Raw genomic sequence first — 24,995 nt, forward strand, 5'->3', positions numbered from 1 at the left:
TAAGAATAAAATGCGATTAATATTTCAAATCAAGACGCATTACATATCTGCGAACTCAAGTGCGGAGTATTTTTAGAGACGAACGCAAAAACTTGACTTGCCACGTACTAGTGGGAAAATAAACTGTGTACGCGCTATGTGTGAAACACTTCGAAATGTGTGGAAAATGAAACCGCTAAATCACTGCTCTGTTAGGAATCCTTAGCGGAATCCTCTTCGCAGCAAAGCCGTGGTCACTCCAAGTCTTCGACGGTCCTCAAGTCGCCTGGGTCCGACTGGGGTCCCCTGATGAACCGGCGGCGCGGCGCACCCAACAACGACGTCTTCGACTTCTGTGCAGGCAGAGCCCTGGACAATGTCCGCGGAGCCTCCACTCCGCTCTGTGGGTCGTCCTTGCGGGCCGCCTCCTTCCACCTACGGCCGTACTTGCGAACTCGGTAGGCGCACAGGCCCTGCGCGTGGGGCGAATTATCCCCCCGTACGTCAGCATGGACTATCACTCGTTTACTTAGACACCCATGGCCGATGTACACGTGCACACATGCTCGCCCATAAAATCGCTGCCGAACAAGAGCTGTCTCCACAGACATGGCCGCCTACGTGCCCTCTCTGTGTGGCCTCCGCTGATGACTCAACGGACCGGAATCTTTCACATTTGATAACTCTTGAGGCTGGATACGCGTCTGAGTTCAGGACACATTTTTCAGTCACAGTTCATCTCCAGCATTTCGGACAAAAAAATTAATATTAGAATATTGTGACGTACTGTTATGGAAGTACGAAGTTCCACGGTCAAAACTTTCTATGCGTAGCAAAATATTTGTTTTAAAGTTTTCCCTCGCTCGCATCGAGCAGCTCTGACGTACATTGAAAATAATGCAAGCCTGCCGACGGGAGATCTGCAAATATACTGATTGTCATAGCGAATTCTTACAAATCTTACAAAAACTGCATTGATAAACTCTTACCCGTTGAAAAATGGTTTCGTCCAGAATTGCTCGGTATGTCTCAATGTTCTATTGCGATTTCAGGCTTGTTTTTGCTCAGCGAAATAGACAATTATGTAGAGCCGAAAGTCGGATGATATACCTTGAAATATTGCATATGCTGCATTTGGATTAATTTTGCCGTTCGGTATCAACAATAATATTTGGATTAGTTTCAAAAAGAGACAGCGCCACACATTTCTGATATAAAATTCTGTTATAGGCTGGTAGTTGCGAAGTACCGGCCAATAAATCCGATGACACTAAAATTTCCGCAGCTACTCGCCGACAATGGAGCTACAGTCGTTACCAACAAGCACTCTGGATCCGCATCTTTCACGGGTGCTCTTTCTCGCGCTAGCCCAATGTCGCACTTCGAATGATTTGTCTCCGAATGCGAAATCGTTTAATTTTGTTTCTCTCGGAGCGAAGAGCAATCCTTCGTCCGAACATTCCGCCATGCAGCGCCACTGTTCCACGGAGAGTGTTTTTACGCAGCTGTCGCCAATGCGCGGTGGTCACAACTGCGCACCGCGCATTGGGCACGCTGAAACACCATTGCAACAAAATATACGTTATGCGGGGTGAGTCTTTAGGCTAACCTTTTGCAAAGCAATTCAACAACATTCGAGAGCCGAATACGCTTCGATTAGTTTCATCTTCCTTATTGAATCCCTTCCACGTTATCATGCTCTTAGCGCTCAGGGCGAGAATAAAAACATTGTTTACTCTAGCACTATTCCGCTATTCGACAAGTTGATCATCTCTCACCGTTACAACCAGCAATATGGAATAAACTCCAAGAGCAGCTAGCAGAAATTTTTACCTGCAAAAGACAAAAGTTGGCATTCAGAGTGTGAGTACATTTTCCAAGGTATATGAACAGGACGCCTTAGCTTTTCCAAAAATAGGTTCAGATGCGTAGCTTGCAAGATATCCTTGTGTGGCAACTTCTCGATACAGTTCCAATAGCCCTACCAAGTCGACAGCCGGCATTATTTTTCCTCTGTTTTGCATAGTATAAGGCTTGAGGCTAATAATAAAACATTTCCACGCGTGCTATATACGATACTTTGGCCCGCGCGCGCCGAGATAACTGTGGATGTTCCCCAACCCGGCGTTAGATTGCGGAGGTCTCGGATCGTACGGCGCGCTGCTGCGCGACTTGAGGCGTTAAAAAGGCAACACGCGAGGGGATATGCGGCTTTTCCTTGGCTGGCATGGTCACTGCTGTTCCAAGGCGATTAGAACCAGTGGTACTATGTTGCCTTTCATTGCGCGAGAGATGCACTGCCTTGGGCCGCGCTGTTATGTTTGTCGTTCTATTCTATTTGGGAAGCGAAATAAACCGGATTTTGCTGCTTCTGCGAACGAGGCGTTTCCTTGTCGGGTGAGCGAACGATTAACTTAACGGTAGCTCACTCTAAAACGCAAAGTGTACGCTTTTCAAACGATTGTGCTTACATACAGAGGAGTGATAGCTGGCAGCGCCATTCTGAAGTGATTGATATTGATCGTGCCTCTCTTTTAGGCGATAGTGTTAAGGCTACTGTTGCGCAGAGAATCTTGCGTCGTCGATGTTGTGAGCCTTGATAACGAAAAATATGGCGGCGCACCTGCCATCCAGGTCACATGACCTTGTGACGTCATAAAAACTTGCCCACCGGATTGTGGGCAGTTTTCTGACAACCTGGGTCTTTCAAACCCCACCGATCACAGCCAACTGCCGAGGCAGTGGCCCATCCTTAACCGCTGTACCACTGCGCCAGCAGTGGTATGAGGACTTGGACTTTCATCGATCTATGGATGTAGAGAATGACGAATTGCGCTTAGGCACTTTTAGTTGGGCGTACGCAGTGAGGCAGCGTACGCAGCGACTCCGCGCTCAACGAATGCACATGCACAGAACGCTACGTATCTCGCAGCACCTTATGGGCGTACGCACGCTACAAATCATTGCGCGCTCTACGGGCACGTTACGCTATACGTTGGCAAGATAGCGGCGTCCTGCTCGCCCGCTTTGAAATAAATACATGTCGCTGGATTCTTCGACGCGATAGCTAGCTCAAATGGTAGCGGTTCGCTTTTATTCCGCATGTTCTCGGCCACGCGTAGAGGCGTAAGCAATAACTAGCCCCCGTTTTTCAGATAATTTGACGATCCTCAAGCTCTTAGGCCTAACTAAATGCAGTGTGTTTTCCTGTTTTTCATTTGTGTTTTAAATTCTCTTCTTTTGCATACTTTTTCATCTTAGGATGAAAATAGACTCGCAATGCACCCACCCTAGTTACCAGTAGTTAGGGATGAAAATTTCTTGACTCAGCGTTGATGCGCTTTCACGTCTTGTAACTAGATGTCGCCGCTGTTTGCGCGTGCCCCTGAGGGGCGCTATGGCACAATTTCATGTTTATTCTGTTCACAGCGTACGCAACGCTGTAAGCGATGCGTAGGCAAGCTTACTGCGCCCGCCCAAATAAAAGTGTCTATTAACGCTATTGTATCACTTCAAAGCGCAGCTTAGGCGCACCCTGAAATCTTCTGTGTGCTGAAAAATTTTGGGTTCGCTTGTTTCACAAGCGGGTGCGAAGTAATGGACACGCGAAACTGTTGCATAGACCTGCTAGGTTTATATGTGCGGAAAAGAAATGCGCTCATTGGCTTACGTTCTGCTGGTTACTCTTGAGTGCAACCATGCTTATCCACAGGGAAAAATCCAAGATTATGTCGGCGACCGTCGAGTTGACAAAGAGCTTTATTGCCTTTGGTGAATCCTGTTGCACAAGAACATTGTACACTCGGGGTTTTGTAAAAAAATAGGCAAACTTCCTTGGCACGTGCGCGCTCAGGCGCCTTCGATAACAATTGTCGGATACCCATTTCCACCTGCACTGCAGGCACTTAAAAGCTTCATCCATTTTCTTTCTACCTGCCGAGCAACAACCGCTCGTGTTGTGCGTTGTATGCAGCAGTTTCATTTTTTTGTGCGGCGCCCACGATTTTCGGAGGAAACAGCTGACGCCACAAAAATGAGCAAACGTTTAAACAGAACTACGACGTAATTCCCTCGACGCACATGAAATGAAAACATCTAGAAGTGTCCTTGAAGATACAGCAACACATCTACTAAAGCGCAGTCGTCGTCTGAAAGATATTTTGAACGCCCAAAGCGGCAGTTACACATGGCATCAAGAGACAGGTATTTCCGCATAGAGTTTGCAAACCACCAAGCCATGACGTGCGTTCATCAGGATGCAGGACACCCTGATGAACCTCCTCCCGTCACAGCAGCACAGCGGCTATGGCCCCATTCTGGTCAGGGCAGGGCGGCATGTTGCACGTCCCGTGACATCAGCCTCGCTTTCCTGGAGATTGAGCGAGGCGATGTTCCCCTACTGACCTTTCCCGAACGTTACGCGCTCAGTGTGGTACAAGCTGAAGCAGAGCCTTCCTAGACCGCGTCCATTTCATCACAAGTGTAATTTCGCAATGCCAAGTTCGTGAGTGTTCTTCAGGTTCGCAAAAGTACCTCAGAACTCTAATTCCATACTCAATTGATTCAATCTTGTCCATGATTTCAGGAGCTCTGAAAGTGAGCCTTACAGTGGCGCACGTCGGCAACTAAAGAAAGCGGAGGTACAGTACGGCTGCTCGTAGCTCTCGTATATTTCCTCAAGCACACGTTGAACGAAAAGTTGCTCCAACTAGGCATCAGCAACACCTTCAGCGAGCTCGCCGAAGCTCTGCTGGGAACGCAAACCACGAGACTCAGAGGCACCCCCACGGGACGAGCGCTCCTAAGAAGGTTGGGTCGGGACACGAGCGGACTGGTAGGCAGATACGCGGACGTACCGGACCACTTTTGGAAAACCATCAACGTGGGACCATTGCCGAAAAACATGGACCCCAATCTTCATGAAAACAGACGAAACCTGGGGCCGAGTACGTGGAGAGAACGCTAGCCCTGTTAGACAACACCGTATACACGGACGTTGCCGTATATCCGCGCGAGAGAGAACGCGTAGCCGCGACGGTAGTGGTAAACAAGGAAGGAAACATGATCACGTGTGCCACGGCAAAGGTCGCCGGCACAGCGGAGGCCGAAGAGATTGCCGTTGCGCTGGCGGCAGCAGAAGGCTACAGAACGGGCTGATCTCTCAACATACTGACGGACTCGAAGGAGACGTGCAGGAACTACACGAGGGGCAGGATCAGCAGAACAGCCCTTAAAATACTCAGCGGGGTAACCTCCGCCGAGGAGAAACCCAGGTATAACCTAATCTGGATCCCGGGCCACGCGGGCATAGGGGGGAACGAAAGGGCAGACAGCCTAGCTCGAGGTAGCACATTCCGAGCAGGGCAGTCAAATACTCCGGAGCTCCGCCTACAGGCTTGCGAGGGGGGATACGCAGAGACCTTTCACTTGCATAGGGGAGCTAGAATTAGATATCCACCACCACACAAAGCCCTAACAAAGGAGGAAGCGACCGGCTGGCGCAGATTACAGAATAACTCCTTTCCTAACCTACACATGCTTAATAAGATGTTCCCGACACAATACAGAGCCACCTGCCCTTGGTGCGATGCCACACCTACACTTTATCATATCACGTGGGAATGCGAACGCAACAAAGCATTCCACCAACACGAACACCCGAGTGCGGAGCAATGGGAGAGTCGGCTCACCAGCGGCGAGCTCGCGACCCAAAGGGCCTTAGTGCAGCACGCGACTGATGCAGCACGACTCAGTGGAGCCTTGGAATAGTGGCCCACCCTTGCTAACGAGAAGCCTCAAGTCGCCAGCGCCAGAGAAGACGACGGAGACTTCACAACCGCGAAACCCTTGAAATATCCAATAAAGTTTTCACTCACTCACTCACTCACTCACTCACTCACTCACTCACTCACTCACTCACTCACTCACTCACTCACTCACTCACTCACTCACTCACTCACTCACTCACTCACTCACTCACTCACTGTGGCCTCTGGGTTAAAACCTTCTTGTGTTTTGAATACCAAGTGCCGCACGGGTCCGGCAGCACCACCATTTGAGAATGCACCGGTCGCAAACAAAAAACCATGGATTCCGCACCAAAGTTCGAGAGTAGACTGTACCCGTATGGGACAAGAGAAGCATTCTCTTCCCCAAATTGTTGAGACCGTAAGTCTCCGAATATTCTCTCGAATATCAGATTCAATTCATGAATGAAGAAACATTCCCTTCCCAAATTCGCTGTTAATTTTTGTTGAGACCGCAGAATATCTTCTCTTTAGCGAGATTCAATTTCTTGTAAGAGCACAACTGCGTTGTAGAACTTTCGGCTTCCCTGCTTGTTGATATTCCGAATAAAGGAACGTCAAGGGCAAAGCAAAGCTACGGCTTTTTATCACATAACGGACAGATTTGCACAAAAACATTATACCAACTTACATTCTCGATGCCGATAACCAGCAACAGGTCCACGATGATGGTGACGAAAAGAATCACCATTCGCGGTACCAGCGCCAAGCATATCTCTACAATCAGAAATTCCATACGCGTTTTTGACAAGGACGGTTCAATAACGCGCAATGGAAGAACTTCAAAGCGCAGCGGTTGAAAGCTTTATAGACCAGCCGGCTGATGCAGCTTGATAGTGGCGCTGTCACAATTTTTATGAACTGATTTCGCACCTTTGTGCAGAGCGGGGAAAAGGTGGCTCTTTTTCGCAGGCAAGCGTCATCCGGCACTATACACATAGGCTTTTTAATGACATCGTTTTTGATTTGCGTTCGTTTAGGCTACCTTTAGCCGACCGAAACTGTTGCCTTATGATTCCATATCTCAAGTGCCAGAACTCGGCATGACAAACCCTTTAGTGGAGCCCTACATTATTAATCGAACATAAGGCTCAGTTCTAGCATCTGTCTTCGAAGTCAAAACCAATACTATGGTACCACTTTACCGTATATTACTATTACTCGTTTTATTACATTGAACTGTTCCAGAAATGACGCCAACACAAAGAACCAGTTTCAGCTGCACCAGTACTAGAAGCTTCACAGCTTTCACCCTGTTCGCACATCACGGTTTTCTTGCTAAATGCCACTCTGCTAGAAGCTTCAGTCATCGTCGTCCTTCGCCTACCTGGGAACGATGTGTCGATGGAGACAAACTTGAGATGCATCATCATATTGTGAGCTCCCATGATAGCAAACATCTGGGACAGCAGGAAAAGGCTGTGGAAGGTCTGAAATAAAAAGAATTCAGAATACTGCTTTTGCAGGTTTGCGTCAAGCAAAACGACACAACAGGGAAAGAAGTGCGAAAAGGAATAGTGCCAAAAGTAGGACAAACAGTCCACCGTGGCACACTCTGGGACGAACTATAAGTTGCAAGAAAAAAGCAATAAAAAACGACAGTGGCTTAGCTCAGCTAGGCCGGGTTATACGTAGCGAAAGCAGTTTTGTCTACTGACATTTCGGTAGCGGCACACCATCGCTGTCGTTCGGTGACTTGGCGGCATCTCTTCCCGAGACGTTCCTCACGTTCTTCGGGAGTCTCGGCCGCCCACTTAGCCTTTCTCGGCTCGTTTTCACGCTGTCGGTGGGCCTTGTACCATGCGATGACTTCTGGATTGGAAGACGGAATTTTAGGCAGCCTGTAATGCTGCCGTCATGAACACGACCGCTCTCCTTCTTCCATTGTCCGTGTCTGAGGAATGAGGTCATCGCTTCCGCCTTATATCCCAGCTGCTAAGCGCTACTCTGCGCATGCGCAGTGCAGCGCAGCGAGTGCGGCGCCATGGCTGCTATGGCACTGGTTGCCATGGTAACGGCGCATGCGCAGTAGTGGCCTTTGGCAGGAACCGCGAAATGCGCTTCTGCTGCCTAGTGCAGCTTTTGCTACAAAACAAGCTCACTTCCTTCTGCTGGACTCAGAAGTAAAATGAAATGGAATGAGCTCACAGTAGCGGGGATTGACTCGCACAGTGACCTCACCCGGCTGTAGTTCAGAAGCGTAAGTGCTCTCCGCCGCGTACTTGATGCCATGATATAGCATACAAGGTTGCCATTTGACTTTTATTTATTTTCTTTTTGCTTGTAGCTAACATTCTCACTGCAGAAGTTTATTGCAGAAGGTCTAATAAGGGTCAACTATTTCAACAAATCTGCAGCGATGAAAACGTCGAGGATACAGCAGTGTTTAATTCCAAGCCAGAATAAAGGAATATGTGCAATAGATGTTGCCATAACAATGATTATGACCACCTGTCAATCGGTAACTCACGTCTCGCCTCTTTCTCTATCGCTATCGATCAGACCCTTCCTGTCCCAACTGCCCCGGTATCTATGCGGACCTGGCCCATTGCCTCTTCTATTGCCCGGCTGCTCAGTAGTCAGGTTCCTACCCCCACCTCCTTTATACATCACCACCTGGCTCGACTGGCTTGGCGCTGAAGGGCAGGAAAAACAGCGACATCTGGTCGCCCAGGCGGTCGACATGCTCGGCCTGTAAATTATGGCCGAATAAAGGTCTTGTACTACTACTACTACTACTAGCTCATCATTTTCGTATCGGCAGCGCACGGTATTACTTGAGTTGTGCTCTCAATGAAAAAGGATAAGCACATTTATAACAAGTAAACACAGCTCTCTTTCTTGTTTCCTCAGAAAGCGATTCTGGATGAACTAAATGACAATGCGCAGGCCAGTATGTAGTCCTGGATTTGTAACAAGCGAGTACTGAGCAAGGAGATTAAATTGTGAAAATCGAGCAACAAATTCGAGCCTGGTTCAAAGTGGAAAAGTTGTTCATTGACCTGTTCCTGAAGAACAGCGCGAGCTTGGACGAGACCTAAAGGAAGACACACAGGTGGGCGCTGACTTGTAAGGAAAATGTCAAGGAAAATGTCATACCAACTAGCCCAAGCAGCCGTTTTTACGTTCTTCATTGAGTGCGAGGACACATTCTCGCGGAAAAACAAGCATGTCCGTGTGGAAACTATGCCACCTTTTATTGGCCTCTGAAACGCCTGCGGGCACTACAAAAGATTGCAGAGGTTACAAAGTTGGGAAGATACGATGAAGATAGAAAAACATTCGCACATAATTTCAGAATTAGTTATAGCTGGCAGGACAAGATCACGATAACTATTCACTTTTTGAGGTCTGCAAAGTTTTGTACGCACGTGACGGCTAAGAGAGCAACGAAAAGAGGTATAAGCTATACGCACAAATGCAGTCGCTGTATATTGCACAGAAGGACAAAAAAAAACTATTCACCCTTCGCATGGTCTGTAATTCACTGCTGCTGCATCACCTGAGCCATAAAATCTTCCAAACTCGGAGGTTTTTCGAACTATCTCCTGCTTCGAATGCGCGGATGCTTGGCTAGCAGATGGCATGCTTGCCGCACTCGACCAAATCTCGCAAATATATACCGGCGATGCAAGTGTGCTGCCCACTGACTGCAGTAGATTCAACGTTTCAGTGGCTTAACCAAACGAAAAAAAATCTAAGTATCGCCAGCTGCCGCTCTTCCTACCCGCAGCCAGCGTCTATTTTCTTGCTTATCCTGTAATAAAATCGATCGCAGCGCCCATATATACAGGTTGTTTCAGTAGAAAATTTGGTCACCTGCCGGCGCTTTGAGGATATCTCTCGCGCAGCATGAGTTTTCAAGACGGGGCCACTGAACTGAGAAGAGGCGACCAAGTTGCAGGCGTTGAACTTGCAGACTCATGACGATTACGCTGCAGCACTTCTGGCCAGATGGATATTTTGGAGTGAAACATTTCAGTGAACTGTATTTTTCTATCTCCGCGCATAGGAGAAAGCTTGCATCGATGCTTCTGGCATTTTCAAGCACTCACTCACTAAGGCAATAAATAAGTAAATAAATCAAACAGTCGTAATGGTTGTTTTTTGGGGGGAGGGGGACGGGGGGTAGGGGGGAGCCTTCTTCACACAAAAAGTGAAGAAGGCTTGTCGAGTAAACTGTCCTCTATGCAAGGCATAAGTGTTTATGTGGCAGCATGAAGGTTTACATCGCGAAAATCGCACACAACAGCGATTAATTTAGCACTTGTGTAGCACAACATTTGAACGATTACACATAATTATTATGTAATAACATCAATGGGCTGAACAAAAACAAAAAAGCGAAAGTTAATAATCATCTAGTTCATCAAGGCAACGCATGAATTGCTGAAAGCACTGAGCATCTGGCCACCCGGGAACATAGCTAGAAGGCTTGGGGACATAAAGTTGAGCGCCGACAAACACCCTACCCTCCGCAGAGCGCAACGTAATATTTTGTTACAGTACAAGAACCCTATCCAACACTAATATTGCCCCATTTGAAGGAAAGTGACACTCAGGAGCGCGCACTGTCATGCGATCGTAATCGTCCAGTAAGGCGACTAAAATAGGCGCTGTTCAAACTACATTAAATTTATTCACAGACTTTACAACAGACTGAAGTGCAGTGCGGGTAGTCTATGTCGGGAGTTATGGCAGACATTATTCAGGAAAGTTTCTATATCGACACGGCAACATTTACAGGGCACAAAGGAAGAACAGGGGATTTTGAAGGGAGACACCACCACCACCATTCACTGGAAATTTACATGTCCGCTCAGCACTTTAGGATACGAGGCATGTAACAGTGAAGGACTGTCACATGCTTCACTGTAACGCCGGGGCGCTGCCTCATTCCCTGCAGGTTCATTGCAATTGTGCAAACATCGCCGGAATGCATGGTCTCACGGAAGCTCCCAGAGTGGGGCATTGTACAGCCCCACCTCTTTCGCTGTGTGGTCGGGCATCGTATCCCGTCTCCTGCGAAGCCATAGATCAGCTAACCTGAACCGATGTAGCCACCACCAAGTACCGGTGGCTCCGTGCAGCTACGAAAACTCCATTTACTCCATAGGGTCCGTACGGGCACGGCGGCTACGGTAGCTAGAGTCCTGTCTGGCAGAATGCAGTCACAGGGCTTCGAAGAACTTTATGTTCAGCACAGAAGCGGACATTGCTGCCTCATGAAGGAGTCGACCGCTGCCGGAAGCTTATTAGTTCACCTACTGTTGTAGCGTTTCTCGAGGTTTCTTTTTGCTGGTGTGCACACACGCATTTAAAAGTATATTTTTATGTTTCGAACATGAGAGTTTATGGATGGTCTTGTGTCATCGGTGAAAAGAACTCTACTCAGTATTCATAGATCCCTCTCCGTACTCCTACCATTCCTTGAGCAGTGGTGCAGCGGTTAAGCAATGCTCCCCTGTCTTGCAATGGCAGGTCCTGCCACCGGTGGGCATTGTGAGCCGCGGGTTGCTGTACCGGAGCACCCTCCAGCGACCAATCATTAAATGCCACGGTGCCCAGTTCGCTCACAATCAAATGGTCAGGTTGTGATGACGCCACGAAGTTACGTTACCTAGGTTGAGCCTGCTTCCTAGGTTGCTTCTCTGGAAATTTTTCGTGAATTTCTTGAAGCGTTCATTAAAACTATCGCGATATACGCAAATGTCCGCACCGTCACAGCATAGCGATTACCTGCTACTGCCGCTAACAGTCAGATTATGGTGGCTGTTGGAGCGACAACTGCAAAGGAACTGATGCAAACACACAAAGATTTTGCAACAGAACATGCGACAAATGTCTAATCATGCTACTCTTAAGGTGACTTGACCGTCCCCATAGATATTTAGGTTTCGAGCATAGTGGTAGGATTGTTGAGAAATTATAGTTTATTTCCTAAAAATGTTTTCCTGCAGCAACAATTTCTTTTCATTGAATTATTTCGTTATATTGTGATTCCGTAAGATTGAAGCGAAAGTTAAGAATAATTTTCTCCTCAAGAAAAGGCACGCTCGTGAAGAACGAGGGCTATTCGACCACACAAAACAAGACATGTCCTCATAAATTTACTGCCTTTCCAGCAGTTTAACATTTATATGTAACGCGAGAAATATTAATAGTGTACTTACGAACAGTATGGTTTCCATCACCTGAATACCAGCCTGGTTTCTTAGCGCAAGAAACTTGTACGCTGACTCCATTGTGGGACCCTCGTCTTCTCCGCCTTCTATTTCATCAAACTATTTTACTCCTTGTTCACTTTTTCCATCTAACTTGACACTAATGATGATGATGATGATGATGAAAAATCAATTAAACATAAAAATGGTGTTCGGTACTCCATTCCGGAAGTCGGTTGGGTCTTGCAGCCGTCCGTGCTCTTTTGTCAATTCGTGCTTAACATTTGGGTCTAAGCCTGACAGCTTTCACTCCCGCTGCTCAGTTGTTTTCATTCTTAACGCGAGTAGAAGAAGCTGTCCATTGGACAAGATGTGTATAGTTAGCGACGGCAAGTTAGTGGTCTCTCGTCCCATAGCACTTTGTGTTTTGCATTTTCGTCGCTTATAGATCAACGTTTTCTTTACCAATATGGGGGCCACTCCGGGACGCCCGAGGCGGCCGATTGTATAGTCTGTACAGTCGTGTGATAATATTCGCGGTTCTATTTCGTCTGTTTATTATTCCATTTTAAAACTGATTTTCGTGTAGAGCTGCCTCGGCTCTCTGTTTTTGCGCAGTTCTATCAGTCAGCAAATCTAGCGCATGCAACAGCCTTTCGAACTCCTCGAGAAGTTCGTGCGACTCGGAAAAACACCCATCGGACAGGGTACCTGTCGGGGTATTTGCGGCAACCGAACACGCATTTATGGAGACGTTTTTTTATTGTGACCAAGGTGACATCCACTACCCTCCTGCGGCTCCTAGCCCGCCTTGCGCGCCTGTGCGAGAAACTTGTGCGTCGTTACGTGGGTACTTAGCGCATCTTGAGGGGACTCAGCACCTTGGCGTACCTTCCAGTCGCGGACCGTGAGAGCTAAACCACACTGGCTTTCTGGACTCGATTCGACTCTGAGGCTGCCTCCAGAGAGCTGCAGGGCTGTGAGGCCGCCGTCGAACAGAGGACATCTTCCGCACTTTTTATTGCGAAAGCAATACTGCCAGCACTTTTCAGCCGTCGGTGAAGGTCGTTCCTTCGCTCCGGCGCAGCTGCGGCGCACGACGACGTGACAGCGTGACGTCACGACCAGAGGAGAGCAGGGGCCCCAAATCGTCTGTTCGGCCGTAGTCGTTCCTTCGCTCGGCGCGGCGGCTACCACGTGACGGCCTCCTCTGCCCGCCGCGTGGGGGCACTCGCTAGGAGAGGATAAACGGGGCGCCGCAGGCGCGCTCCGCTTAGTCATGTCTGAGGAGTTGTACAAGGCGTCGCTGGAGCGACGTGCTGCGCGCAAACGCCGGCGCCGTGCCGAGGAGACAGATGAAGAAAGGCAAGAGCGGTTGGCTAAGCAATGCGCCTATGCCGCAGAATGGCGAGCCCGGCGGCGTTCTGCAAGTTCAGTGAGCGAGAGTAGTTTCATGGACTCTCTGAATGCCGAAGAATCGTCTATGAGTAGTGCAGAGCGATATAATGACGACTATGTAATTACCAGTGTTCAGACCAAGAGTCACTACTTTACGGACCACCAAAGCGTGTTCATTAGAATAAACAAACAGTAGAAACCATGCTGTGTCCAGAGCAAATCTTTTAGTTGCACAAAAGGCGAAGCCATGCCAAACCACCAGCAGAGCCAAGCGCAGCCAGGGAGCTATTGCTTTCGCAATCACTCAGGCTTAACCAGAGCTAAGCCACAGCTAATTTATTTTTCTTCGATAGAAGTTATTCTCTCTCTCTACAAAATCGCGCCCCCTACACCCCAAGCCTCCTTCCTCAGGACCACACGCAGAAGCCGTACGCGTCGCCTGTCTTCATTTTTGACAAGCAGAGCAACGGCACAAGGCCAACAGAAGACAGGGCGAGACACAACGCTTATCTGAAGACACCGCCTAAATTTTCTGCACTTTCGTTTAAATGTTTTCCTCTCATTTTTTCGTGACCATCTCGCCCACCCGCTCATGTTGCGCACCCATTCTTAAGCCCTGCCATTCGAGCTCGCCAGTTCAGTACACATCAGCACCGTGGTTCCCACGGTACGCAGCCGCGAGAAGACCACGACTTTGTTCTGGCGCGGTGTTGCCGACGACGTTGCAGCTAGTTCTGGTGCAAGCTGATTTGTTGTTTGTTTAGCGCGGCGGGTCGACGCAATTTTCTCTCAGATTTCTCGCTGTAATAATATATTGTGCCGCAACAATTTCACCAATGGTACACATGGAAGGGAGTCGCGACATCAATCGGCTCTGTGAACACACCCATTACCACTGCCTGTGAATTGGAAGTAAATTCTAGCCTTTCTTCAAAGTCACTAGCATTTTCATCGCTAAGAAGTAAGTTGAGCATTCAAAAATAATCAGCCGTAAAATTAATAAGCGGTACAAAATGTTGCTTCGCAAACTTGTTTCCATCGTGTTTATTGCTTCTTCAAGATCTTCACATTTTCTTTTAACAAAAGGGAGGCTTATATCATCTTTATGTTTTAAAGCAACCTCGGCGGCCTATGGCCGAGAAGTTATGCAATTTTCTTGCCTTTATGGAATTTTTCGAATTGAGCCACAATGGCGTGACAGTGAAAAAACCAGTTAAGGTTTTTTTAGACAAATTTTTAAGATCTTCCATACATGAATTCAAGAGAGTAGATATTTCTGGCCTGGTTGCTTGTTGACGAATATTTATTCGCCCCAGTTCTTCTTCCATTGGTGGCATTTGGGGCCTCTGAAGCCTCCGATGCAGGCCGCGTAGGCCATGACGTAGGGAATGTACGTCTGATCATTGACACCGTCGAAGAGGTGCGACCATGGCCCTCGGGCGTAGACGGCCACGTCCTCACCTCCGTGAGAGGCTATCCGCCGAGGAAAGGCCGCTTGCTGTACAAAGTCGATATGGGCTGCAGAAAAGAGTAGCATCATCGCGGTGAAGTAAGCGCTGGTGATTAAGGGTGTGTACGCCTTTTCACGAGGGTAACGGCTTACAAGGTATAATGTTTAGTAAACAAGCGAAAAATGAGCCAACGCTCTTTGATTACTATGAGGGCGAGCTTGAATGAGCTCTTTCCATGTTACTATCCGAGAAAAGAGAAATTGCACGGTGGGCACGCGCTCATGCTTCTAGAGACGTACAGGTATGTGAATTGTAATCCGAACACTGTCACCACCCAGAGTTGATCAGTTCTGTCCTATTCCAGCTTTTCCTCACAAAGTGCCTATTCAGCGTTAGTCACCGTGCTAGGGTATTCTGAACATAGAGGTATTCTTAGATGAATACCACGTATATGGTGGTAAGTTTAGAGGGCCTCCGGTCTGCAAGTTTTCCTGTAGAGGGAGAAAAAGGTATTCCTAACTTCTGAGCAAACGTATACAGCCTTGTGAGATGTAAGAGCATCCCAACATCTAACAAAAACTGCCTCGTGCATTGGTGTCAAGACAAATGAAAACGATGCCGGCGTACCCTTCCCGCTCGGCTTGTTGGCTAGAGTCCTGGCAGTTTAATGCCGTCAATTTTCGATGTTTTAAAAGCATTTTCAGGCCACACACAACAGTGCTTATCTGTTCCAGGGATTTGCAATATCATTCAATGTGAAACGCTCAAAAATGTTCGCATTCACTCAAGCCATAAAAACCTAAAGCGACGGTACAACTCCCTGCCTCGGCCTATAAAAGTATGCGCTTCAAGTTGGTTCTAGATGTCATCGACTGTTAGGGCGGAATTCTCGAAAACAGCCTCACGGCGGTGCACCTACATAATCCGATGAAAGGGCAACACTTCAGATGGCTGTTTCAAGCGTCACGCAGGGTGTTTCCTTCACAACTGTAGCTTTAAAATAGCGTCCCGGCCAAGGGGCTTCGTTTTTCTTTTGGCGGTGGCAACAGCAAAGCGGAAATCGGCGTGCAGCGGCAGTGTTTGTAACCTGGAAATATGCTCGCAGTGAACCTAGATAACTGAGCGTTTGCGGCACTGTCGCGCATTTTACGCCGCGCACTGTTTAGGCCGCACACAGAAATTTCAATAAAACGAGCATACGCGGTCGAGAAGAGTCGTCTGCGTCGAGGAAATGCGCGTGTGCCGTCCTAATGCATTCGTGTGCAAGCTAGTCGCGCTGCAGGGACATAACACTAGACGGCTCATTGTGCGACATGAAGTAAACCACGGCACTCCGTGCCTATGGCGGTAAGAAGAGACAACTGATGGAAAAAGCCAACATAGCGTAATTTGGGGGCAACATGGCTGATCCTGTCATACCACGAGTTGGCAGGTTCATAGCATGTGTTCGCGAGTTCGCAGGAACACTAGCTGGCAGGTTCGATCGCTCTGGCGGCTTCCTTAATTCATACAGGCCAAATGTTGAAATGCCAGCGCGGTTAACGCACTGCTGCAAATCGCGAGCAGTCGGAGATAATCTCTACCCATCAGGCAAAGCAGTTTGCATAACCCACACTGTAGCTTCCCCCCGAATTATTTAATTACTTGTCATTCTTCAGCCCCGCTAATCATTCGTCATTTTAGCCGGAATAGGAATTAAATATGAGCTCCAAGAGGATACTTACAGGTCTCCACTTCAGTCATATTCCTCAGTGGTCTCGCCCCTTCCGGTCCTTCGGCGTAGGAAAGTACAGTGTACTCAACTGGAGTGCTGCTCGTGGTGTTTCCGGCAAAACCTTTGAAAGAGCAAAAGAATATGCTCTGACGCTGCTATTGTAAATATAGTCGAGCCCACTTATAACGGCTGCAGTTTTAACGAACGCTCGCTTATTGCGAACAAGTGCGTCGTTAGCGTCGACTTATCTATTAAGGCGATGACATTCAATCTCAGATGCAAAGAACAAGTGTGGCCACAGAACACTGTAAACTCGACCCCGAAGTAGAAAATCCCAATTTCTTACAGGAGCGCAGAGTAAGGAGCGCCTCCAAGCCTCCATGACACCTTCTTCTCCTGTTTCTAAGGAAAGATTGCGACCAATCAAAGGCTTAAAAATGATACGGGATGTGTGGAACGCCAGCGAAGTGTTTTGCCAGATGCGACCGCCAAAAAGGCATTCCTTGAAAGGCGGCGCCTAGCCCTGATGAAAAGTGCAGTAAACTTCTCGTCGCTGCCCTTCCGTTTACGACCACGGACTGCAGCAACCGGGGGCCTCCGTGTGTCGTCGAGACGACCCGCAAGGCGCAGTGCTTCCAAAGCTACATTCTGGTGCGCTACAGGCACAACTCAAAGGTCTGGACGATGCGCGACTTCCCTTTTTCGACGATTGTTCCATGAGGAAAGGGTATGAAGATGAGAGGTGACTTGTTCGTCCAGTGGCTTCAAAAAAAGTGGAAGCTGCTGTTCGAGCTCAATAACCATCAGCGCACCACTCCTTTTCTGGCTGCGGCGACCACGATTTTCTAGCCCTGAACGTGACGAGCCAGACCTGCCACTTGACATCTGCGTAATCCGCATGCTCTGTGTTTCGTATCGGCGCAGCGTAACCTGTGCAAGCTGATAGCAATTCACCTACCAACGTCCAGTAAGTTTGCGTGGATTGAAATGGTGCATCAAGAATTGCTTCGGTAAGGGAGAATTTACCATCCCAGGAACGATGGTAGACCCGGTCGAACACCTACGTTATCGGACGCATTCAAATTTGCAGCAACAAGCCGTCGATGCGCTGCTAGCCCGACCTGATGCTGCCTGGGATAACTCCGTTGTTGAGGATGATGACGCATACTTTGGAGAGTCATATACTGAAAAAAGACTAGTACGCTAAGTACGAACACTCTCCCATTAACAGGAAACTGACGAACGTGATGGGGAGGAGGCCGACCTACCAGAAATGCTTTAGAGGCTTCTGCCGCGATTAGCTAAATATCATCCTTAAAGAAGCTTGTGGAAAGCCTCTTTATCAAGTATAGCCATGTGGCTGCTCTGGAGACCATGTAAAGCGCCGTAATAAAGTCTAGTTCGAATAAACATCGAGCATAAAGAATTAACTGTCTCATTTTGTATTTTTGGCTGACATGACAAATCCACTTACTACAAACCTAGGGTACAGAAAACCCAATCCGCGTGGCTTTCAGGTTTATGAAAAGTGGGCTCCACTGTACATACCTTCAGCATGAGACTTCGTGCATAACAGGGAAAGTACAAAATGAGGGCCTTATAAAAATATAAAAGAAAATTTTTGTCCGTAAAGCATAGATTGGAGCCTGAAAGATGACCCACTAGGTTTATGTTCTCATACTACTGTACAAACATAAAAACCTACAAATTCAAAATTAAGAGGCAGCATACTTCCATTAGAACATTTTACTGTGTTAGCAGTGTAGCCTTCTCGTCGCGAAAGAACCGTAATCTGTGTGAATCCTTCACCCGCATCGCCTCTAGCGGATCGGAGCAGATCGGTGCAGTTTTCGGGCACCCACCAGAAAAATTGCATCTCCCACCTGCAAACTCCCACCTGTATCGTCCCTTCTCTTCCTGTGGCCTCGTACGGCTACGCTGTTGTACTACAAATCCTGTCTGACCAACGGGCCCATCAGTTCATGCCTTCACCCGCAACGCACTCGCCTCAACTCTCCAGAAGGCTTTATTAACTCACACACCTTTACCCTGCACCCATGGCCGTCTGCCAGAAAGCCCCACAAAAGCGGAAGGAAAGGCTGCTGTGGCAAAGTTAGCTTAAAAATGCATTGAGAATCCAGTCATTGTGAAAGCGAAATCTAAAGATATTTCTGCTTACACAGGTCTGTCGTATGACATCGTGTGATCTGCTGTGCATATTGCCGTGAATCTTTATTCTGTTTGTTCATTGTTCAAAGCTGCTGCCGGCACGCAGCTTTATCGCTTTGTTTGTGATGCAAGATATGATCAGATTTATCTGATTGATCGCATCCAGGAGGAGCCGACTCTACTTTGTTCCAAATTGTTGAGGTAACTTGGCGCACCGTATCTCGAAAGCTCGCTATCAGCTTCAAATGGAGCACGGCCGACAGCGGCGGGCATTTCTGTTCTACGACTGCCGAGCACCCTTGTTGCTTTCGCCGCCGCCAAGTGATTCAGTCCACTGTGGGAACAGGTCAGCCCAACAAACAATTTACTTTTAGACGCACTTTTTTCGCTGTCTTCCTCACTGCCTGCACTGCCGTCACGACTACTTTACATCTGGTGCAGGTGCTAACGAATGTCCCTGCTGCCCTCAACCCCTGGGAGCCGCCAAAGCAGCCCGAGCCGTCTCGAAGAAGCAGATCACAAGAAAGCAGCAGAAACCACGATGAAGTGCGCAGACGAAGTGCGTTCACCTGAGTACGGACTACTTCCGGACCGCACGCGAGCTAACGACTCCTCAACGCCAATGTCAGCCTTGGCTACAACACCAGCCCCCATTACTTTGCACCAGCCCCGACTGGCCCTGGCGCCCACGTTCAGTGATTCACCGGGGAGGATCCTAAAGAATAGCTGGAATGGCTGGAAAGAATGGCTATGTGTTAAGATTACCAGACTGAAGTGAGCCACGTTTTCTTCGCCCTGGAAGGGCCAGCCAAGATTTCGTTCGAAAACCACGAAGCTTCTCTAGCGACGTGGGAACCATTCAAGCGATAGTTCCTGAAGGCATTCATGGGCATCTTCAGCAAACAAAGAGCTCAGCTGCTTCTATAGTCTCGCATTCAGCACCCAAATGATAGGTTTATAGGGGTATAACGTTCCAAAGCAACTCAGGCTATTACGGATGCCGTAGTGAAGGGCGCGGGAAATTTAGACCACCTGGGGTTCTTTAACGTGCACTAGCATCGCGCAGTACACGGGCCTCTAGAATTTCGCCTCCATTGAAATTCGATTGCCGCGGCCGGGATTGAACCGCGTATTTCGGGTCAGCAGCCGAACACCATAACCACCGAGCCACCGCGGCAGGCCAGCACCCAAATGGGGCAGTGACTGAAGACACGAAACGCGTTTTTCGACGTGTCGATCCTGGCATGACGAAAGAGAAGAAGATGGAGCTTTTGATGCATGGGGCTAAAGAGGCATTTTTCGGTGGTCTCAGCCGCAATCCACCGAAGATCGTCGCTGAATACACCGGCACCATTGAGAAATCCTTGCAAGCACGAGCCCGCCATTTCCCTCGACAGCTCCAAGTGAACTCAACAACCCTCTCGGATGGCATAGCATTCGAAGGCAACCTGCGGGATTTCATTCACGAAATTGTACGGGGAGATCTGCGTCGCCGGTTGCCATCTTCCAACCAGCCTCAAGTAGCAACCATTGAGCAAATCGTCTGCGAAGAAATGTAGCATGCTCTTGGCTCCCCGTCATCGATGCCGCCGGCTGAAGCTCCAGCCTTGACCTAAGCCGCTGCAGTACGCAGTCCTCAGCCCCAGCGACACACCCCAAGTCTGTCTCTTCAATGTGAACCAGCTGTTCCTGAACGTCGCCCCACTGCCCCCGCCCGCCCAGCCTACCAACGACGCTGAAGCCACAAGAAATGCGACGCCTGGAGGACTTCCGACAACCGCCCGCTGTGCTTCCATTGCGGTGAAGCCGGCTATATTCTTCGTCACTGCCCGTACCGACGTATCGGTCTTCGTGGCTTTGGCGTTGACGCATGGCGACCACGCTTCGGTCAAAGCCCTCAACAAATCGACGAGTACCTGCGTCGAGAGGAGTATGCGCCGAACAGTCTTTCGTGCTCACCGTTGCCGGCAGCCTCGCGTTTTACGTCACCACGCCGTAGCTATGCAGCCGAGGTACGGGAAAGGTCTCCCAGCCCCGTACAGAGGAAACTAAAGGCTGCAACGTCTGCAGGTGAGTTTGCTCACGAGCGAAACACCGAAGATCGCCCAACGGCCACGCTGCATGAAGACGCCGCCCCCAATAGACCGACGCCGCTTACAATGACAACCTCAACCACGGCGCAAACCGCCTTCAAAAGAACGCCGCCGCCCAAAAAGCTTCGACAACACACCCTACACACGATTCACATACTCGACGAAGCCGCGACCCGACGCTGAGGACGACGTGCAACGCAATAGCCAGGACATCTGACTTAGTAGAAGTTACCGACGGCCGGAAAGTTATCGGTCTAGTCGACACAGGAGCCGATTATTTGGTGATAAATGGAAAATTCGCTGCGCAGCTCAGGAAAGTCACGACCGCTTGGGATTCAGATTCAGCATCGGCGAGAGCACTGAGCGGTCGTTAAGATTGCTGGTAGCAATTGGTATGGTTTGGTTTGGTTTATGGGGTTTAACGTCCCAAAGCGACTAAGGCTATAAGGGATGCCGTAGTGGAGGGCTCCGGAAATTTCGACCACCTGGGGTTCTTTAACGTGCACTGACATCGCACAGTACACGGGCCTCTAGAATTTCTCCTCCAAAGAAATTCTAGCCGCCGCGGCCGGGATCGAACCCGCGTCTTTTGGGTCAGCAGCCGAGCACCATAGCCGCTGAGCCACCGCGGCGGCCAATTGGTATGGTTCAGTTTAACGACAGTATCAGAATTCCGGAATAAGACTCCTGAAGCAGAGAACAATCATCTCGAATAACGCTTAAACAGCCACGCTTGGTCATTATTTTTTCTGGAAGCTCCGGTCATGTCTCGCTTATTTATTACAGTGACTTAATAAAATTAAATCGCGTACCTCCGGCTGTAAACAAAGCATATGTGCAATTGAAAACAAACGACGAAAAAAAATTCGGTCGCAATATACCTGCGCCGTTTAACCGATGTCAACTCCACCCGTCTGCGCCATTTGGGCAACCACAGATTTGGGAGTTACGCGCTGTCGGCTTCATTTTCACAACCGCACGTCTAATAACGCTTAAACAGCCACGCGTGGTCATTATATTTTCTGGAAGCTCCGGTCATGTCTCGCTTATTTATTACAGTGACTTAATAAAATTAAATCGCGTACCTCCGGCTGTAAACAAAGCAAGTGTGCAATTGAAAAGAAACAATGAAAAAAATTTCGGTCGCAATATACCTGCGCCGTTTAACCGATGTCAACTCCACCCGTCTGCTTCCTACTTATCGGCGTACTACTCTTTGCGCCATCTGGGCAACCACAGATTTGGGAGTTACGCGCTGTCGGCTTCATTTTCACAACCGCACGTCTAATAACGCTTAAACAGCCACGCGTGGTCATTATATTTTCTGGAAGCTCCGGTCATGTCTCGCTTATTTATTACAGTGACTTAATAAAATTAAATCGCGTACCTCCGGCTGTAAACAAAGCAAGTGTGCAATTGAAAACAAACGATGAAAAAAATTTCGGTCGCAATATACTTGCGCCGTTTAACCGATGTCAACTCAACCCGTCTGCTTCCTACTTATCGGCGTACTACTCTTTGCGCCATTTGGGCAACCACAGATTTGGGAGTTACGCGCTGTCGGCTTCATTTTCACAACCGCACGTCTAATAACGCTTAAACAGCCACGCGTGGTCATTATATTTTCTGGAAGCTCCGGTCATGTCTCGCTTATTTATTACAGTGACTTAATAAAATTAAATCGCGTACCTCCGGCTGTAAACAAAGCAAGTGTGCAATTGAAAAGAAACGATGAAAAAAATTTCGGTCGCAATATACCTGCGCCGTTTAACCGATGTCAACTCCACCCGTCTGCTTCCTACTTATCGGCGTACTACTCTTTGCGCCATTTGGGCAACCACAGATTTGGGAGTTCTGCGCTGTCGGCTTCATTTTCACAACCGTCCGTCTATTGTATAGCCTTAAACTTTGGAGTAGCAAGCGGATGAATGCTGATTGCCCAAGACCGCGTAAGTTAAGTATACTAAAATCTGCAGAGGGAATGTTTAAAGACCTGTAGTCGAGTGCATAGAAAGGCAAGGAATTGCCGGTCACTTTCTTGGATGTCCTTAGTAACGAAAACGAAGTAAATAAAGCCCTTTTTAAGCATGAGCTAAATTCGCTTGTTAGATAAAACTGAACTGTCCATAACCTAATGAACTCCAATGTAAATCGAATTCTTCATTGTCTACGGAAGCACATTGTTTACCATGCAGTGATTTTTGTTTCTACCCGACACAGGGACAAAAGAAAATTTTAAACTTCGACTTCTTTGCAAAGAAACGCTTGCCACCTTACTGCGGATAGGTAGCATCCGTATAGGAGAAGCTCTTTTTAAAAATAACGTGCGTTACAAGCATGAGATGCAATCACTGATCACAGAGCGGCTTACCTAAAATATTGGTTCCCCGCGGTGGGTATCCCGCTATAGTCATGGTGTGAGAGTGGTCGGCAGTTACCACTATCAGTGTGTCTTTTTTTGGTAGAATGCTGGTCGCTTTGTTAATTGCTTCATCAAATTCGAGGGCTTCTTGCAAAGCAAGCTTGGCGCGGTTAATGTGGTGACCGTGGTCAATGCGTGCGCCTGCGAGAAAAAAAAAAACGATAGGGCAATTCGTCAGAACTTTCGTAAAGCTTTTCAGTGGGGCCGTAACAAGAAAGAGGATGAAACAAACACCGCACGAAATGTTTTGATGTACAGAGAAAAGTATGCAGCCGATTCTTTGTGTTAAGGGTGACACAAAAGTTGTAGCTGGAGCACGGCCAATTATATTTTATTCTCAAGGATGTCCCGAGAGCGCCTTCTTTTTTTAAAGGTTTGCATTAAGTGTGTGGTAAAGTAAAGAGTGCAACATCTGTGCGAGCAGTATCTGCTCAGTCAGAATTTGAAAAACATGCAGACAATAACTTATGGCGCAAAATATTCTTTGTGCTGTCAAGAGCGTGAAACGGCAGCTGTGAAAACATAGGTGTAAAATGTCTTTCCGATAAGCGTCGGTGCTACAAGGGAAATTAAGAGAAAAGTATTTCCAAGAGCGCAAACACTACTGTTGCAGCCCATGCGTTCCATTGCCAGAAAATTAGGCCTAAAATGGAACGCTCTGATTGATCTTCAACTCTTGATTTCTCCATACAATACTCATGCTTGAGAAAATATGCCATTCACCTCACCCCTTGCCATCCGAAAAAAAAACTAGAAAAAACGTTACCCATGGCACTTTTTCACCTTCTGCCTTTTAAGCATGAAATGCTTTTAGCTCCCGTTGTCGGCAGTGTGGTGACGTCACGCCGAGACCGAGAGCCATCATCCGGGCACTGAAATCCACTCATCCGGGCACTGAATTCCAGTTATCCGGGCACTGAATTCCAGTTATCCGGGAACTGAAATCCACTCATCCGGGCACTGAAATCCACTCATCCGGGCACTGAAATCCAGTTATCCGGGCACTGAATTCCAGTTATCCGGGAACTGAAATCCACTCATCCGGGCACTGAATTCCAGTCATCCGGGCTCTGAAACGAGAACATCCGGGCACCGTACGAGACTTAACGAGATTTAACGAGACTCTCTAAGCCCTCCTACGCGACCGGCATGCAAGCGCCGGTTGGTCTCCAAACGAGACAAAAAAAACTGCTGCCAGTGCCTTCTCAATGTTTATCAAGATATCAGTGGAGCTGTGGGTTTGATAATGCACGGAATTATAATTTCCGATTTCTAATAACGCGTGCAAAAAGCACATAAATGCCACGTTACACTTCGTTGTCATACGTGATCCGGGGGAGAAGCGCTGCGTTCAAAGGGCAAGGCATCGCGCCGAACGGGTGGTGGTGTTCCTCCCTTCCATTACGGTGCGGTTCGGGTGTCCACCGAGATGGCAGAGAATCACTGCGCCATTTCCTTTCCTCAAAAAACCTTGCGTTCAAATGGCAAGGCATCGCGCTGAACGGGTGGTGGCGTTCCTCCCTTCCTGTACGGTGCGGTTCGGGTGTCCACCGAGATGACATTAGGCCCGTAAACATTTCATGCTTACTCTACTCTCGGTTACGGGAGAGGCAGAGAATTTTTCGTTCTCGGTTTTATTGATCCGGGCACTGAATTCCAGTCATCCGGGCACTGAATTCCAGTCATCCGGGCACTGAATTCCAGTCATCCGGGCACTGAAATCCACTCATCCGGGCACTGAATTTCAGTCATCCGGGCTCTGAAACGAGAACATCCGGGCACCGTACGAGACTTAACG

The 24,995-nt window shown here is 48.3% G+C and overlaps 2 protein-coding genes across 3 annotated transcripts in view; both read right to left on the reverse strand.

The window, feature by feature from the left end:
* Positions 1–233: 233 nt before the first annotated feature.
* LOC149344022 (uncharacterized) lies at positions 234–12,031 on the reverse strand. Its single transcript, XM_089547129.1, has 5 exons — positions 11,960–12,031; positions 7,114–7,216; positions 6,418–6,503; positions 3,650–3,757; positions 234–452 (listed from the first exon to the last, which is right to left on the reverse strand). The coding sequence occupies exons 1-5, from the start codon at positions 12,029–12,031 to the stop codon at positions 234–236; spliced, it is 588 nt and encodes a 195-aa protein (XP_089403255.1).
* Positions 12,032–14,348: 2,317 nt separating this feature from the next.
* Positions 14,349–24,995, reverse strand: part of LOC149344023 (alkaline phosphatase, tissue-nonspecific isozyme-like) — a 38,410-nt gene continuing 27,763 nt past the window's right edge. The window contains exons 6-8 of one of the 2 annotated variants that reach the window (XM_089546136.1): positions 23,147–23,338; positions 16,524–16,634; positions 14,349–14,866 (exon numbers count right to left, since the gene is read on the reverse strand). In XM_089546136.1, the coding sequence (XP_089402262.1) occupies positions 14,652–14,866; positions 16,524–16,634; positions 23,147–23,338 (518 nt within the window). In that variant the 3' untranslated portion in view covers positions 14,349–14,651. The remainder of the gene's footprint in view (positions 14,867–16,523; positions 16,635–23,146; positions 23,339–24,995) is intronic. The other variant, XM_089546137.1, reaches the window with a different exon arrangement.

This window comes from Amblyomma mixtum, chromosome 5 (assembly GCF_055824585.1).
Source record: "Amblyomma mixtum isolate Tamu chromosome 5, ASM5582458v1, whole genome shotgun sequence".
Classification (NCBI taxonomy): domain Eukaryota; kingdom Metazoa; phylum Arthropoda; class Arachnida; order Ixodida; family Ixodidae; genus Amblyomma; species Amblyomma mixtum.

Bases quoted from the DNA above. Each gene is read 5' to 3' on its own strand.
- LOC149344022 (XM_089547129.1), bottom strand. From the start codon at position 12,031: ATGGAGTCAGCGTACAAGTTTCTTGCGCTAAGAAACCAGGCTGGTATT. The intron at 7,217-11,959 runs GTAAGTACACTA...TTTTTATTTCAG, and splicing joins TGATGGAAACCATACTGTTC to ACCTTCCACAGCCTTTTCCT. The intron at 3,758-6,417 runs GTAAGTTGGTAT...CTTGTGCAACAG, and splicing joins TGGTTATCGGCATCGAGAAT to GATTCACCAAAGGCAATAAA.